We start from the raw sequence: 15541 nt of genomic DNA on the forward strand, positions 1-15541 counted from the left end.
TTTATAATCAATCCTGGAAGAGAGAGTAAAAAAGAGAAGCAATGTGGTGGCAGTCTGTTTAATGCTTATTTCTGGGTAACTTTCTTTGTGACATTTGCAGATTGTGAAATTTATTTTAGGTGGTATTTGGTGTATGGTGAATTTTCTCAAAAATTTATTCAGCATATTAATATCCATTTAGCATGCATTGAATTGCTGAATTGATTCTCATTAATTGCTTACTGATGTAGTGGATTTAAGTGATGCTTTACCAGTACTGGGTGAGATCAATTTGGGCCCGCGATGCCTTTAACTGTTTCTTTCTTTTCCTTTACCCAACATTTATCAATTGCAGTTCATAGACCCCCTTTCCAACTCCTGCCTAACATGCCACCATAATGACACTGCTTACTACCTAGAAAATGTTCGTTTTCTTTAAATTGTCACCATAGGTACTTACGTTATTTGTAAAAGGAAGATGGGAAATTTCAAAAAAGCTTGTAGAGAGACTAGACATTTTTGCATATTTTTTTCTATCTTTATTGCTAGAAACTGATATTAAAACATTATAAGTCCAAGGTAAATTTTTGCAGGTGACATTTTAATTCATAAATTCTTGGTTTAACAGACAAAATCATGTCCTTGGAACAAATTTTGCCAAACCTGCTCATATTAATCCTTTATTTATATAATTATTATTTTCAAAGAGAATAAAATAGAAACAGTTGTCATATTTTCAGAGACATAAAATAAATACCAACTAAAATAGTAATCATCTTAAAATCATTACCGATACTGACGGCCAATCAAGAATTAAAATTAATAAAAATATCAACAATTCAATATTGTCATGTTCATAAAAGAAGTTATAATAATTTACAAATTGCTAGTCTAATTGAAAAATTCATGAAATGTAGAATTGCTGCCTTTGCGAGGCAGTTTTGACCTTCCATTAACCTTTAATGGCACCATATTTCAAGAGTTGATTCACAAACATAGTATTTTCTGCATCATAGCAGATATCCAGAACTGTTTTCCTGGAATTGAGGAAATAAATAAATTTAATTAGCAGCCATATATAGTCTATCAGTCTCAGCAACAGAATCAAATTCATATGGCTCAATCTCAATCAAGTCCATGATGAAAAAATCTTTTGGCCATAGATAAATCATTAAATGCCCTATTTTACCACTACTCTTGTTTCTCTATGAAACATGTCATATTCTTATTTGGGAAAAGCTACAGATATCTATGACTTGTGGCCATGCTTTTAATATACAAAGTTAACCAGGGGACTTGAAATAAATTAAAAGGGTTTTTAATTGATGCAAAGCTTTTGAAAAAGATATGTTCAGTCATGTAACACTATCGCCTCAATGAATGTAACTTAGAAACCACTTTATAACATCCATATATGCAGTGGAAGCACACAATCACTAACAGAGAACCCACTCTGGATTGTACCCTGAGTGTTTTAACATTAGTAAAATTCCTTATAGATAGTCATATAATGAGTGGGACTGCCCAAATAATTTATCAAAAGACAGTAAAGCAAGTATAAATATTTAAAAATTGAAAAAACTTCCTGAAAGTAGAAAAGTTGGCTGTTTAATTGAATTATAGTAGTAGTTTTAGGAGAGATGACTAACAGCTGAGGTTGTTTGCGCCATTAGGGATGGACAGGAAAGGATGAAGGGTTGAGAGAAACCTGGCATCAGTATTAGCCTACTGTTAATGAAAGGTGCCCGAAGCTTAATGCTCCATCTGATGGATAGTGTACTCCCTCTAAGTGCCTTCTACAATGCACCTCAAGTAGGGATGGGGATACCACTGAAAAATATCTGCTGCCTCAGGGATTCAAACCTGGGCCCTCTGGGTGGGAAGCCACTTCAGGTACATCAGCCACCGCACCATTGTGATCCCCACTTTAAATTATTAAACAGAACATAACAACAAGGACAATCACAAAAATCCAAGCCAAGCCTTGGGAAATTCTCCTAATGAGAATGAAAGCAATGGCTTCTGTTTTATTAGAGGGCTTTAAGGTTCAGCTATCTAGGCTGGTGATGGTTACAGCTAATAACATTCACCCTAAAATTTGGAGTTGGAGTAACTTTAATTAAAATTATTTTAGTCTGTTTCATTACCCATCTTTGTTGAGTATATTGGGATTAGCACAATGATCCAGTAGACTCTGAGCTACTTCCCAGTGGTTGCTGTAGACAGCATAGTGCAATGGTGTCCATCCAATGTTATCCTAAATTAATAATTGAACACATTAAGATATAGGGTTCAGGTAATATATTAGTTAAAATATATACATAATAGAAATAGGCTTCATCATTTTTTAAATATGGCATTCCTTATGTATTGCCAATGAGACATTTTACATTAGTAAAAAATTAATTAAAATCAGTATTTTTTAGTTGAACAATAAAATAAAAGCTCAATTAATGCACATTCTATCACATGTTTTATAATCTAAATTTAATTTAGCATATTTGAAATGAACTCACTTGCATGTTCTGCCATGCTCCCCTTTCAGATAACAGGGAGACAAAATCTAGATGTCCTCTATAGCAGGCAATATGCAATGGAGTTAAGCCTTGGATGTCCTTGCAATTTATATCACAGCCACTTCTTATCTTGACATAAGATGAAAGAAATGAATAAATTCATTTACTGGTACAAAAAAACAAAGCGCTGTACAATACTGAGTACATGATGAATGTATTCACAACAGGTGTCTAATGAATATTCCCTTTTATTCAGTAACATGAAAAAGCTGTTTCAGAAGAAAACTTTTTTAGAAAATTGTGATGCAAAACTTTTCTTTGGAAAATAAATGTAAAAAATAAATATACAAATGCTGGATATCTTGGTGGCGCCACATTAATTGAAGTCAAGACAAGTTTAAACTGAGGTGAGGGGTTTAATGTTGCTTTTGCTATACTACAGGGAAATAGGGAATCACAAATGTTACAATGGACAAACTATATTAAAAAATTCATTAATTAGTAGAATTAAATCATCTGGAATAAAATATTAAATTAATACTCGCCAAGATAGTAAAGTAGACAGTTTTGTTTCACTGTGGAGTTGTTACCTCATGGATATACCTGTTTACTTATACGTATAGTTGATTAATGAGTGCAATAATCACCATCGTAGATAACACCTCTACTGAGGTCATTAGTAGCATACGGGCCATAGTATTCAAACAAGTTGTAACCAAAAACTCAACTTTATGGCATTCCATTGTCTTGAATAAGTGACACTTGCTAATTTTCTCCCCAATGTTGGAAGTCAAACTTTGTATGGTTGGCAGCCATTGGGATCATTTGGTGGCAAATGGGTCAAGGGATGGAATGGGAAACATAGGGTAAGCAATTATTATCAGTAATACATTTAAAAACAATGCATGAACGTTTAAAACAAATGAAATAATTTACAAAAGTAGTAGTGAGTGATTTGGATTCACATAAATTTTCAATTGTTAAAAAAATTCCACTTAATAATCTTTGCCATTAACATGTAAATTATTGTTTGAAATCATTGTGGTGTCCAGTGTGTTTGGTGGAGAATGACTTGAGGTATTTCTTGATGGTGCTACTTCGATATTCACCCTGTGGGAACAAAAATCTTGTCTGCCAACATCCTAAAACCTTTTTTACCCAAGTGAAAAGCATATTTGGGGTTGAAAACATATGCAGGTTGCAGCAACATAACTTCCTCTTTTGAAAGTGTTTTGCATTTGAAAAAAGGAGGCTATGTTGACATATCCTGTATTACTCAGATAAAAGTGACGGAAATAGCTTTTTTAACTTTTCTTTTACAGTACCTAATGCCAACAAAGTAGAGCAGAAGCATGCCTGAAAGTGAAGCAGATTATATAAAATTTAATGTGCTTTGTCTAATTTTAGATCAGATGACTTCCTTTACATTCTCAAGGTCATGAAATTAATCACAGCAAGCTCGAACTCTTCAGAGAACTCTACAATATAAAAACACATGCAGATAAGTCTGACGAATGACCAGGCTACACAATATCATTGAATTGAGACAAAATATTTTGGAAACATGGTGCGGCAGATTGCTATGAAAATGATAACACCACATGCAAATCCTTTCCTATAAAAATTCATCAAACAGCCATCAAATATATCTACTAGTGAAATCCTCCAATAGAAAAATTCTCCTTTAAAAATACAATAATTCAGGCTAGCTGTACATGCTGTGATATTTGCCTCAAGCCCCTAGTTTACAAAGGTTTTTATCATTGGAACTGAACTATTTCTTTCAGTATCCAATTGATGCTGCCAAATATGCCGACAGTTTCAGAGAGATTGATTAAAAAATCTTCAATTGTAAATGTAGAGTGTTCAATCAGCCATGCTCCATAGTAACAGAACTGATTTCATCAATTAAAGGCTATGAACTACTCTCCAAAACACTTCATAAATTAGCACCATCACCAGAAATAATTATGCCGCTTATGTCAAATCATTTGGTAGTTTTAGTCACACTTTGGATATTAAAATTGGAATGTTACACTTCAATTCCCGATGCAAATCAGCGGCATAATTACCAAATAATCAGCAATTAATGTATGACCGCCATAAGCTGCTAAGTGGATTGGCTTCCTCTCATAGCTATTTGTTGTTTCAATTACAGCTCCATGTTTTGCAAGGTACTGAAAATGAGAACATAATACATTTTATTATTATCTCATCATTGATCCGTGAATTAACAGCTATGATAAATAAAAAATTTTAAGAGTTTAGAATACACTTACGACAATCTTTGTCAGTTAAATATGCTGAGATCTGTCATCATTAATATGATAGAATTATGTTTGCAACTAAGCACATACCTACATACACAGGTGATTACCCACCAAATTAAAACAGATTTGGTTTTCATTTGATGAAAGTTATAACTTTAAGTAGAAATGTTATCTTTCTTTCCATTTCAACCACACACATTTTTGGAAATAATTAATATAAGGAAAAGTGGCTTGTTTTTTTTTTCCAGCTCCATCATATAGATTTTTTCTCATAATCTATTTTCTATATTATAATACCATATTAAATAATATGCAAACTGATTTAATTACCGCTGAAAATATAGAATATTCTGTGATAAAAAATTTTTAAATAGATTGGAAGGATTCAGAGGTTTTCTAGTGTGGATACCAGTAAACTAGGAACAAGGAAGGGGTGGATAATGTGTGGTTCTGTGGAAGTTGTAGGATTGACAGCAATTGACTAGAAGTTACAATTTTCTTCTGAGATGGAGGGGGTTGAGGCTAGTTAAGGGGATATCATCAGTGGGATGAGGATGGCCAAAAAATATCAATAGCAATGTGATCCACCCTGGGGGGACCAGGGACCAGTGGTAGTGTATTTTGAGGGTCGCAGGTTTGAGACCATACATGAAGAATATTTTTTTCTGGCTATTTTGTCGGAAAATATTTACTAGTAAAACAGTGACAACTTTTACATGCAACACAAAATGACCTCACTATTGAGAGGAAGCAGCTCTCAGAAGAAGGCATTGATGGTGCCGATCAAGGAGTCCGGCATCAACAGCTACAGCTTTGGGTGAGAGTGAAGTTCACAGAATCGACCAAAGAAGTGTGATGTGGAAGGTAACAGGAAACCACTGCATTAGTCTCCCGAGGAGATGCAGCCATGCACTCAACCTATTTATGACATGATGGGATCCTTCCTGGTAAAATATTCTGGAGGTAAAATAGTCCCTTGGAATTGGATATCCAGGTGGGGACTACTGGGAAGGGTACATCCTCAAGGGTAAGATCCTTAGGGGTGAGTGGAAAGCTGGAGAACGCCAAGATAGAAATGGAAAGGCTGGGAGTTGGTGAGATCAAGTGGATGGGAGCAGACGACTACTGCAGAGATGGATATCAAGTTATATACTCAGGAGATGACCGGAGGATTGCAGTCATTGGCATCATACTGAAAAAAGAATGGGGTAGAAGAGTAAAGGCAATGTTGCCGTACAATGAGAGAATTCTGATGGTGAAGCAGGAAGAGCCCACGGATACCGCAATCATGCAAGTATACATGCTGACGTCTAGCCATACAGAAGAAGAAATAGAAGTGTAAGAGGTAACGGAAGAAATCCTCGGACAGGTGAAGAGGAAAGAAAATGTCATAATAATAGGAGACTGGAATGCAGTCTTGGGTGTAGGAAAAGAAGGACGAAGCATCAGAAATTTTGGGCTGGGAAAATGGAACGCCAAAGGGGAAAGACTCTCGAGTTCTGCAATGAGAAGAATAAGGTATTAGCTAATACCCTCTTTGAACAACATTGACAAAGGAGGTATACATCGAAGATGCTAAGGGATATTGCGAGATACCAAATAGACTACATACTAGTAAGATGGAGATACAAGAACCAGGTGAAGCAGTGCAAGAACTATTCAGGTGCAGGCATAAGTAGAGATCACAACCTAGTAATCATGGAGAGCCAAGTTCACTGCAAGAATATTAAGAAGGCCAAAAAAGAGCAAAGGTGGGACTCAAAATTGCTGGTAGAAAAAGACAACAGATACAGATTCTCCGCGGTCATTGACAGCAAACTATGTGATGAAGGAGAAAGGAGCACCAAAGAGAGATAGGATAAACTGAAGAGGGAAATCACAGAAGTTGCAGAAGAGCAACTGGTGAGAGAGAAAGCCGACACGAAGAAACTATGGATCATGACGGAGATCAGGGAGCTAATAGAAGAAAGAAGAAAATACAAGAACACCAGGAATGATGATGAGGAAAGGCTCTACAAGAAGCTTAAGAACCAAGTCAACCGAGAATGCAAAAAGGCCATGGAGAATTGGATAGATGGCTGCTGCATTGAAATCAACTAAAATATGAAGAAGGGGAATTCTGACACAGCATACAAACTGGTGAAGAAACATTTAGAAGAAAGGAAAATGAAAAGCAACCACATCAGGGATGTAAATGGGGATATACTGATAGAAGGTGAAGATATCGGCAATAGATGGAAGCAATACGTCGAAGAACTTTGCCAAGATCCAAGGCCACTAGAAGAAAAGCTGATGAAGGACAAGAGTGAAACGGATGATGAAAATCAGGTCTCATACATACTGAGGAGAAAATTCAATATAGCAAGAAGAGACGTGAAGAAAAACAAAGCTCCTGGAGAAGACAAAATCGAAAGAGGCATCATCAAGGCACTCAGAAACAAAGCCAAGGATAATCTGTATGAAATAATCAAAGATTCAAAGATGGATGACTTCATGAAGACTTTCAAAGGAGTGCAATGATCGCAATACCAAAGAATTATGATTAGTATGATAAGCATTTTTACTTAGTTTAGGTCCCTGCCATTGGTTCTCTTCTTCTTATAAATACTTCTTTCACCACTGCAATATTTCTCCTAGTGTCACCACAGATAGTGTGTAAGTCCTGCAGGATGACCCCTGGGTTACTGACAAGAGGGCAATTGTTCAATGTGGGTGATGCCTCAGGGCATCACCCTCAGCTTTGCCCAATCTATTATTTTTCAGGTATTAGATCTTCCTGGGAAACCAAAGGTGGCACAGGGTAAGGAACTGGCCCCCAGACACTGATGTGTGAATTTCAAATGCCGTTGGGCACAATATTAGATGGATTCTACCCTCACCTATCAAACCAACCGCCTGGCTGAATACTGTAGTTGGTTGTTCCCCCTACTATGCCCATTTTCCTATAAAATGCTGCATGAACTGCTTTACCTGTTCTAGTTTATTCTTTCCTACTTCTAGGCTAATCTTAGCTTTTCTACTTTTTGAGAATCTCATTGATTTAGTTTTCATGTCACTTGGGTATCTAACTAACTATTACCTGATCATCTAGAAACCTAACTACTTAATCAATTCACCACCCACTTTTATTCTCATCTCAAGTCCTTCTCATGCCACTGTCAACATTTCCTTGGTGTATCTGCTGAAAAGTACCATCAATAATGCAACCTCTGCCCATATTCTCCCTCTGCTACCCTTACCTATGCCATATGATTCATATATAAGTTTCAAATAAGTTGCATATGCCTCCAATCTACTCCTATATTTCATAATATTACCATCAACTTTGTCCTCTCTACTCAGTCAGAAGTCAAAAACATTCCACATACTCCTACAGTCAAGCAATCATATTAAGTTATTAATGATGCTGGTAGCTTGATATAATTTACCATCTAGGTATTTGGCTCTATTCTGAGTCAAAACATGCACAACATTATATTCATTCTTTATATGTACGAGGGTCATCCGGAAAGTAGTACCCGTTCGTGAAATAAAAAGACAAAAGTAAATATTAACAAACATAAAAAATTTTATTTGAAAGAGGATACTTTAAACTACTTCTCAACATAATCTCCAAGCAAATTAAGGCATTTGTCATAACGTGTGACAAGTTTCTGTATTCCTGCTGCATAGTCCTTCGCCGCCAGCTCATTGAGATACGCGAGGGACCCATCTTGCACAAATTTTTGCATAATGCAGATGGTTTTTAACAATTTCATGAACAATTGTTCGAGAAACATTGGGAAAATGCTCACAGATGTCATCAATTGTGACGCGCCGATCGTTCCTCACGAATTCGTCAACTGAGCTCACCAGTTGGTCTGTAATGACAGACGGTCTCTCCGAACGCTCATCGTCGTGTGTGTTCCCCCTCCCCATGTTGAAGTTGCGACACCACCGCCGAACAGACGACTCGTCCATTACATTGTCTCCATACACCTCCTTTAATTGGCGATGAATATCACATGGGCGAACGTTTCTTGCATTGAGGAATTTAATCACTGCCCTCACTTCACAACTGGCGGCGTTCTCAATTTTTTTAAACATTGTAAACAATCACAGAAACAACACAGGCAATGCTAGCGTCACGCAACTTGGCTCAGAGAAGGCAGACAAGCCACTGAAGCTATCTGACCTCGTCCAGCGGCTACTCGCGTCGTCAGCACTTCATGCGGCACGAACGGGTACTACTTTCCGGATGACCCTCGTATAACACATTGTGTGTCTTTTTGACTGTTGCAAATATTTTGAGTTTTACTTTGTCAAATCCTTACAAGCAAATTACCAAAATAATTATCACAGCATGTTAAATCACTTACCATAATAATATCAAGGCAACCATTCTGGCATGCAGATGCAAATGGTGAATTACCAACTTTATCCTCGCTATTTACTTTTGCACCTACTTGCAATAGTAATGTTACACACTCTGTGTAACCATTCATCACGGCAATGTGCAAACCTAAAAATTCACAAATCAGAAAAGCCTTTATTTAATTATAATAATTTCACTTCAATCATGACTTTCTTTCTAGGTATTATAGAATTAATCATACTTACTTAGCTGAGTGATTATATACACTGAGCATTTATAACAAAGATTGAAAAAATTGATGACATTTATATTATATAAATTCTCAACAAATTATCCTTCATTACAAAATATTGACTTGACTCATAGTTAGATAAATATGTCCTCTTAGGAGAAAAAATATCTTACTTCTAATATATGTATAGTGTGTTTTCTTGCTTTGATACTATGTACCAAGATGATTCAATAGATACCAGGTGTGTACTTCTGGCCTAGCTTAATTTATTCAATCTTGATCTATTTGGTCACAATAATAACGTTTTTCCAACTCATGAAAGCATTTTACACATTCTGTTCATGAGAACAAAATGACACTTGATAAGTTTCCTTTCATATGTTTCATTTGCATTCTCTGGAGTATATTTTCATTCAAAATTAAAAATATCAACTTAAACAAGGTACAAATGTAAGCATAGACCTTGCTCAGTTTTTACCAAGTCCTATACTATGTGAAATTACAAAATAAATTTAGTTAATTAAATTCTATGATGACTCTAGACAATTGAAAAGTCATCAGAAGATTCACCTGAATGTCCTGCTTCATCAAGATGTTCAATGTTTGCTCCAGCATTGATCAGCTTCTGAACTGCTACACATGAGTTATTGCCTACTGCCCACAACAAAGGTGCTTGTCCTTTTATGTCTTCATCTTCCAATGAAGTGGAGTCTACTGCAGTAATTTGTTCAATGATTTCCTATAAGAGTGAATGTACCCTCAAAACAGCTGCCAGTCACAATACAGTCAATTTCTTAGTAAATTCCAACACTCTCAAATGGGAAAAGAGTATAATGAATAAAAGCATGATAGCATATAGACTTACTATGTAATTGAACATTGCAGCATAATGTAGTGCATTTGCACCATACTCATCCTGAGAAGACAAAATGTCGGGAAAATGTGCTAGCAGTATCATTAATGTATGGGATTTTCCAAGTATTGCTGCCCAATGCACTGGAGTCCTTCCAACTTTATCCCTAACTTGCATGAATTTTCCTTGAAACAAATAATTTATCATCCGTAAAGAAATATTGTATTAAGCCTATTTATTGTGATACAACTGAAACGAAATGTGTTCTATATTTTGAAAATTATGATTTTGTGTTAAGTGGTTCTTTCTCAGAACAACAACAAATATTATTATCATTGTTATCACTAACCATATTTAACAAGAATTTTTACTATTTCTGAACCATCTGGTTGATCAGCAACAGCCAAGTGCAGAGCACATCTTCCTTCATTGTCATTCCAATTCAAAGGACCCAGAGAGTTTTCCTAGTAAAATTGATGTAATCATTAAACTGCATCCCATGATACAACAAACCTGAGGTTTTGGAATAATTTTAAAAGGCAATGTCAACATTTGAGAAGAAAAATAAAGAAAAGTCAATGTGATGGTACGCACAGTGCAAATTTTTTCAAATATCTTACCAAGAGAATTTTCAAGCATAAGTCAGCAGTATGTTTTAGTGAGCTGACAGCATAGAAGAAGGGTGGCTTTCCATTTTCATCCATTAAATCTACCTTGGCATTTTTCCTCAGTAAAAGCTTAATTCCTTCTGCATTTCCTGCAGCTGATGCCCAATGCAGGGGTGTTCTCTGTGATGAAAATTGTGGAAAGGGAATTAACATGCATGTATAACCCAAAACAATGGACACAGTCATAATTTGGCTGAATCTTATAGCATCTGATGACATGATATTAAAATAAAATCCTTAAACAAAATTTTGAATCCAAATTGTGCAGGTTGGATATTTATTAAACCTTAATAACAACTAACTATGGGGTCTGTTCAGAAAGGATTCATCCATGCAATATTTTGAAAAAATAGCCTACCTAGAGCAATGAGGTCTTATTCCTCTTCAAAGTACTTCCCTTGGGGCTCACACACTAATCCCAGTGTCTCTTCTACTTTTCAAAATAATCTGCAAAGTCCTTTATAGGTACGGTCATCAGCTGCCTTGTCGCATTCTCCTTTTACTCGTCAATTCATTGTCGGAAAGACTGGGTTTTTGTTTCAGTGTCGTAGCCGTAGACCTATTCTTCTCTCCAGTTATGACCTTTTTAGAAAACCTGAGTAATTTTTTGCAGCTTGGAACAAGTCCCTTTTAACTGCATTACTAAATTCTTGATTTTGATGAGATAAAAGAGAATGCAATAAGACGGCTGATGAGCATTCCATAAAAGGACTTTGCTGATTGTTTTGAAAAGTGGAAGAGATACTGGAATGAGTGTTTGATGTCCCAATGGGAGTACTTAGAAGGAGCATAAGGCCTCATTGTTCTAGTTAGGCTATTTTTCTCAAAATATTGCATGACTGGATCCTTCCTAGACAGACTTTGCACAGGATCGAGATGGTGCAGGGGCTAACGTACTGGCTTCCCACCCTGAGGGAGCGGGTTCAAATCCTGGCGGTGTTGAATATTTTTCAGAGATATCTCGATCCCTACTTGAGGTGCTTTGTGGAGGGCACTTTGAGTGAGTACGCCGTCCGTTGGATGGGACGTTAAGCCGCGGACCCCTTGGCACCTTTCGTAAAGAGTAGGCTAATGCCGACGCCGGGTTTCTCTCCACCCTTCATCCTTTCCTGTACTTCCCCTATGGCGCAAATGACCTTAGCTGTCAGTCGCCTCCCCTCAAAACTACTACTACTACTACCAGACTTTGCATGTATGTGTTATGATGGCAGACCATTGACTCCTCCTTGTACATTCAGTTTTGACATGTGTGAGTAAACATTTGAGAGTCACCCTTTGTTTCTTTTGTTGAAGGAGCATGCATTTTATCATTAATTGCCCAACATTGCACAAAAGTCATTGTAGTACTTCTCATTCCTTTCCTTGAATATCAGATTCTTGGTATAATAAACCTCCAAGAGGGTAACCCTAATAAAAAGTCACTGGCAATTATAGTTTCAGAATAAATTTGGAAGCATTTTAATAGGCGACTTGAAAGGGCTTTAGGAGGAGAGAGGGTATTTGATGTCCTCCGCAGTTTTTGTTATTTACTTCTCTTCTATGGGTGATAATAACATCACCTTCCGAACACCCCTACCTTAGAGGATTTGACTCTAAGAATCAGGTCCTGAAAGCAGAGTGATCTTGACTTCTCTTTCCATATCTACCTATTTATTTGATGACAGGGACTGATTGAAGATAGGGAAAGAATAAAATTCTTGCATTCAGACAGTTAACAATGGATAAGGCTTACCAATGAGCTATCTTTATTGAGGGAAGGCCCCAACATTCAGTTGGATGACTTATGACGTACCCATAGTAGAGGTAAACAGAAATGCCTTATAGTCTATGCAGATTTAATATTAATATGCTGCTTAAACTTGTATCATTTCTAATATTATTCATTCATCTAATAAAAAGAAGTCATGTTTCGGGTTCATGTAGTTCTTGTTGCGCGGGACGATTGGCTGAAACTCAATGCTTTCAAAATGTATATTTTCAACTTTCCAAAATTCAAACTGCTAAAGGCATTGAATATTTTGGAGAAAGATTTTCAAATAAATGATATACGTAATTTGTAGAACCAGATAATGGCTGGCTTCAAAGTTTATTGTAGGCATAACTCTTCTGATTTACCTGTGCATAACATCTGTACTATACTTCTATGGCCAAGAGCACACAAGCTCCTGCCCATAGATTTTCAGCTTTAAATTGCATGAAATTTTGAATTAAGCAGGGTCAAAATCAAAATCATGAAATCATACTGTAGACAATTGATGCACTTTCCTTCTTTGGCAGTATGCCATCAAATCCCTTACATCTTTTATTCCGAGCCTGAAGATTACACTTTCCTACTCTATCTGTCGATAGAGGCCTCCTCTCAAATTACATTTCCAGACGTTCACATTTCCTTCCCTTACCATAAATAGAACAACTCAGCTCGTATTAACAAACAAAAAGCATATATATTCACCTAAGCAGTATTCATCTCACACCAAACAGTCTATCCCATCTACTCACCATATCTGAAACAATCCTGAGTGTCTCAACAAATATCTCTTCTGTCTCCATGCCCTGACCGAGAATACCTAGACTTCTCCCAAAACCAAAAAATTACCTTACAGAACCTCAAGAGCTTCCATGCCATCAATCCCTCTGCAACACAAAATGAAAAACAATTCGGCATTTAATCCATCTACTTTACTTGTGAACATACCTCAAATTTATCCTTCCTTAACTTTCTAACAATCAAACTATCACCAAATTAGGTCCTAAATGCCTCTCCGTTACTTACCAACCTCATTGATATCAAAAGACTACCGGATCCGTTGTTGAATCCCCACCAAATCCCAGAATATCTATATTTTCTTTCAACCCTGCAAGATATAGCCACCCCACTTGCATTGAACATACCCTTCCTGAGTAGTACCTTCTCAAATGTATCCCATTCCTATTCTGACACCTATATTACTTTAAATACCCTATCTTCCCAGCACTCTATATCAGCCAATACATTATATCCCTCATTAGAATTAAAAAGCACTCAGCTTCCTAAAAAATCCTCTTCTGCTTCTCCCCTGTTCTATAACATACTTCCACCCGAACATCCTATTTAGCAATGGTAATAGTGTATAATAATATCTTCTTACCCTCAAAAAGTTGCACTTTATCAACTCAAAACACTAAAATGGACATGTCATTATTTAAGTCTTTGGGATTACGTTTTGTACTGCCTTTTTCTTTCCACCCACCCAGCAGCTAGTAGCTTTTTAATCTCTCCATCCCTCTGGTCCCAACCCTTTATCCATGGGTCATTCTACCCCACCATGCTTCATGCCTTACTGACTTTCAGTCATACCTTATTTTTTAATTAAGGTTCTTGGGACTGCTGAACAAGCAACAAGTAAATTGTGTTTTTGATGTTGCTGTCTTTCAGCAGCTCATTTTCTTTATTTAATGGTTATGTATTGTGTATATTAAAGTCACAAGATTTGGGCAATATCTTAAAAGAAAATGCTTCATTACTCACTTTTTTAGCATCTTGGGAATTAATATCACTAATGGCAGCATTTTCAATGATGAAACTGCAGCATTTTGTTGATGAGGCACAGAGAGAAAGGTGGAGAGGTGTGGCACCATCCTCATCTTTCCTTCTCCATCCACATTTGCCCATCCTTTCTTCATTTCCACATTTGATGGATTCTTTCAGATTGTTTTCATGCTTGTACATCAATTTGAAACATCTATACAAACCCTGAAATGGAATTCAAACATTTAAATTTCTCTATCCACTTTTGTCTAAAAGCCAGGCATCTCAAAAAGTTTACGTGATGCCCTCTTTAATTCAAATAATATATGAACTTAATAGCCATAATACGTACCATAAAATAGAAAGATGAATACTTTTTTGTGCCAAAGGGATTTTCTCTTTAGTTTTCTTAAAGAATTTCCTAATTCTAAGTAAGCTTCTATACACAATTTATTTGAAATTTTAACATGATTAAACCTAATTTTATGTTACTTTATTTCTGTAGATTTTTTTACAAGAATTGAAATTGAGAAAATTGTTCACAATATCAGTCCATCATCCACGTTCCCTCAAATAATTCCTTGCAGTTTAAAAGCATCTTTAAGGTATTGACTCTTTTGAACATTTCTGAAGAAAGCAAATTTTAGTGGTTTTAGTACCTAAGTAGTTTTGATCATATATTTCAATGTCCCCGTAGATTTTTTTAAAAATATGGGCAAGTTCTTCATTCCAACCAAAAGTCACTTTTCATATAAGAATGCAAGAAATTCATTCAGGAATAACCTAGATCGTTCTTTATTCACTTTAGGAACCTTTCTTATTACAAGAAAGAGAATCAAGTATAACTTTTTGTTCTCTTCCAAAACTATGAAATCCAACTGAAATTTTCTAAAGAGTTTTACAAAATGGTATAGTGTTGACTGCTAAATCAGAGGGTGAAAATATTTACCATTCTTGCAGCCCAGTGATATGCATTACGGCCATGGCAATCAACTGAGCTAGGGGAAGCACCAGCACTTAAGAGCACCATTACACATTCAGGCCAATTTCCAAGGCATGCATAAATTAATGGTGTTCTACCAAGTCTATCTCTGAATTCCAACCAACGGAGGCCACCTTCTAAAATATATTCAAATTCCATTCATTAATAGGAAGTGATAA

At 36.2% G+C, this 15541-nt stretch overlaps 1 protein-coding gene across 1 annotated transcript; it reads right to left on the reverse strand.

The window, feature by feature from the left end:
- Positions 1-931: 931 nt before the first annotated feature.
- Positions 932-15410, reverse strand: LOC139697307 (inversin-like). The gene is made up of 11 exons (XM_071595974.1): positions 15330-15410; positions 14381-14605; positions 10825-10992; positions 10554-10668; positions 10217-10389; positions 9922-10090; positions 9124-9266; positions 4568-4672; positions 2496-2624; positions 2127-2236; positions 932-1016 (listed from the first exon to the last, which is right to left on the reverse strand). The coding sequence occupies exons 1-11, from the start codon at positions 15408-15410 to the stop codon at positions 932-934; spliced, it is 1503 nt and encodes a 500-aa protein (XP_071452075.1).
- Between the last annotated feature and the right edge of the window lie 131 nt (positions 15411-15541).

Source organism: Hetaerina americana, unplaced genomic scaffold (assembly GCF_022747635.1).
Source record: "Hetaerina americana unplaced genomic scaffold, ioHetAmer1.1.p SCAF_72, whole genome shotgun sequence".
Lineage (NCBI taxonomy): Eukaryota > Metazoa > Arthropoda > Insecta > Odonata > Calopterygidae > Hetaerina > Hetaerina americana.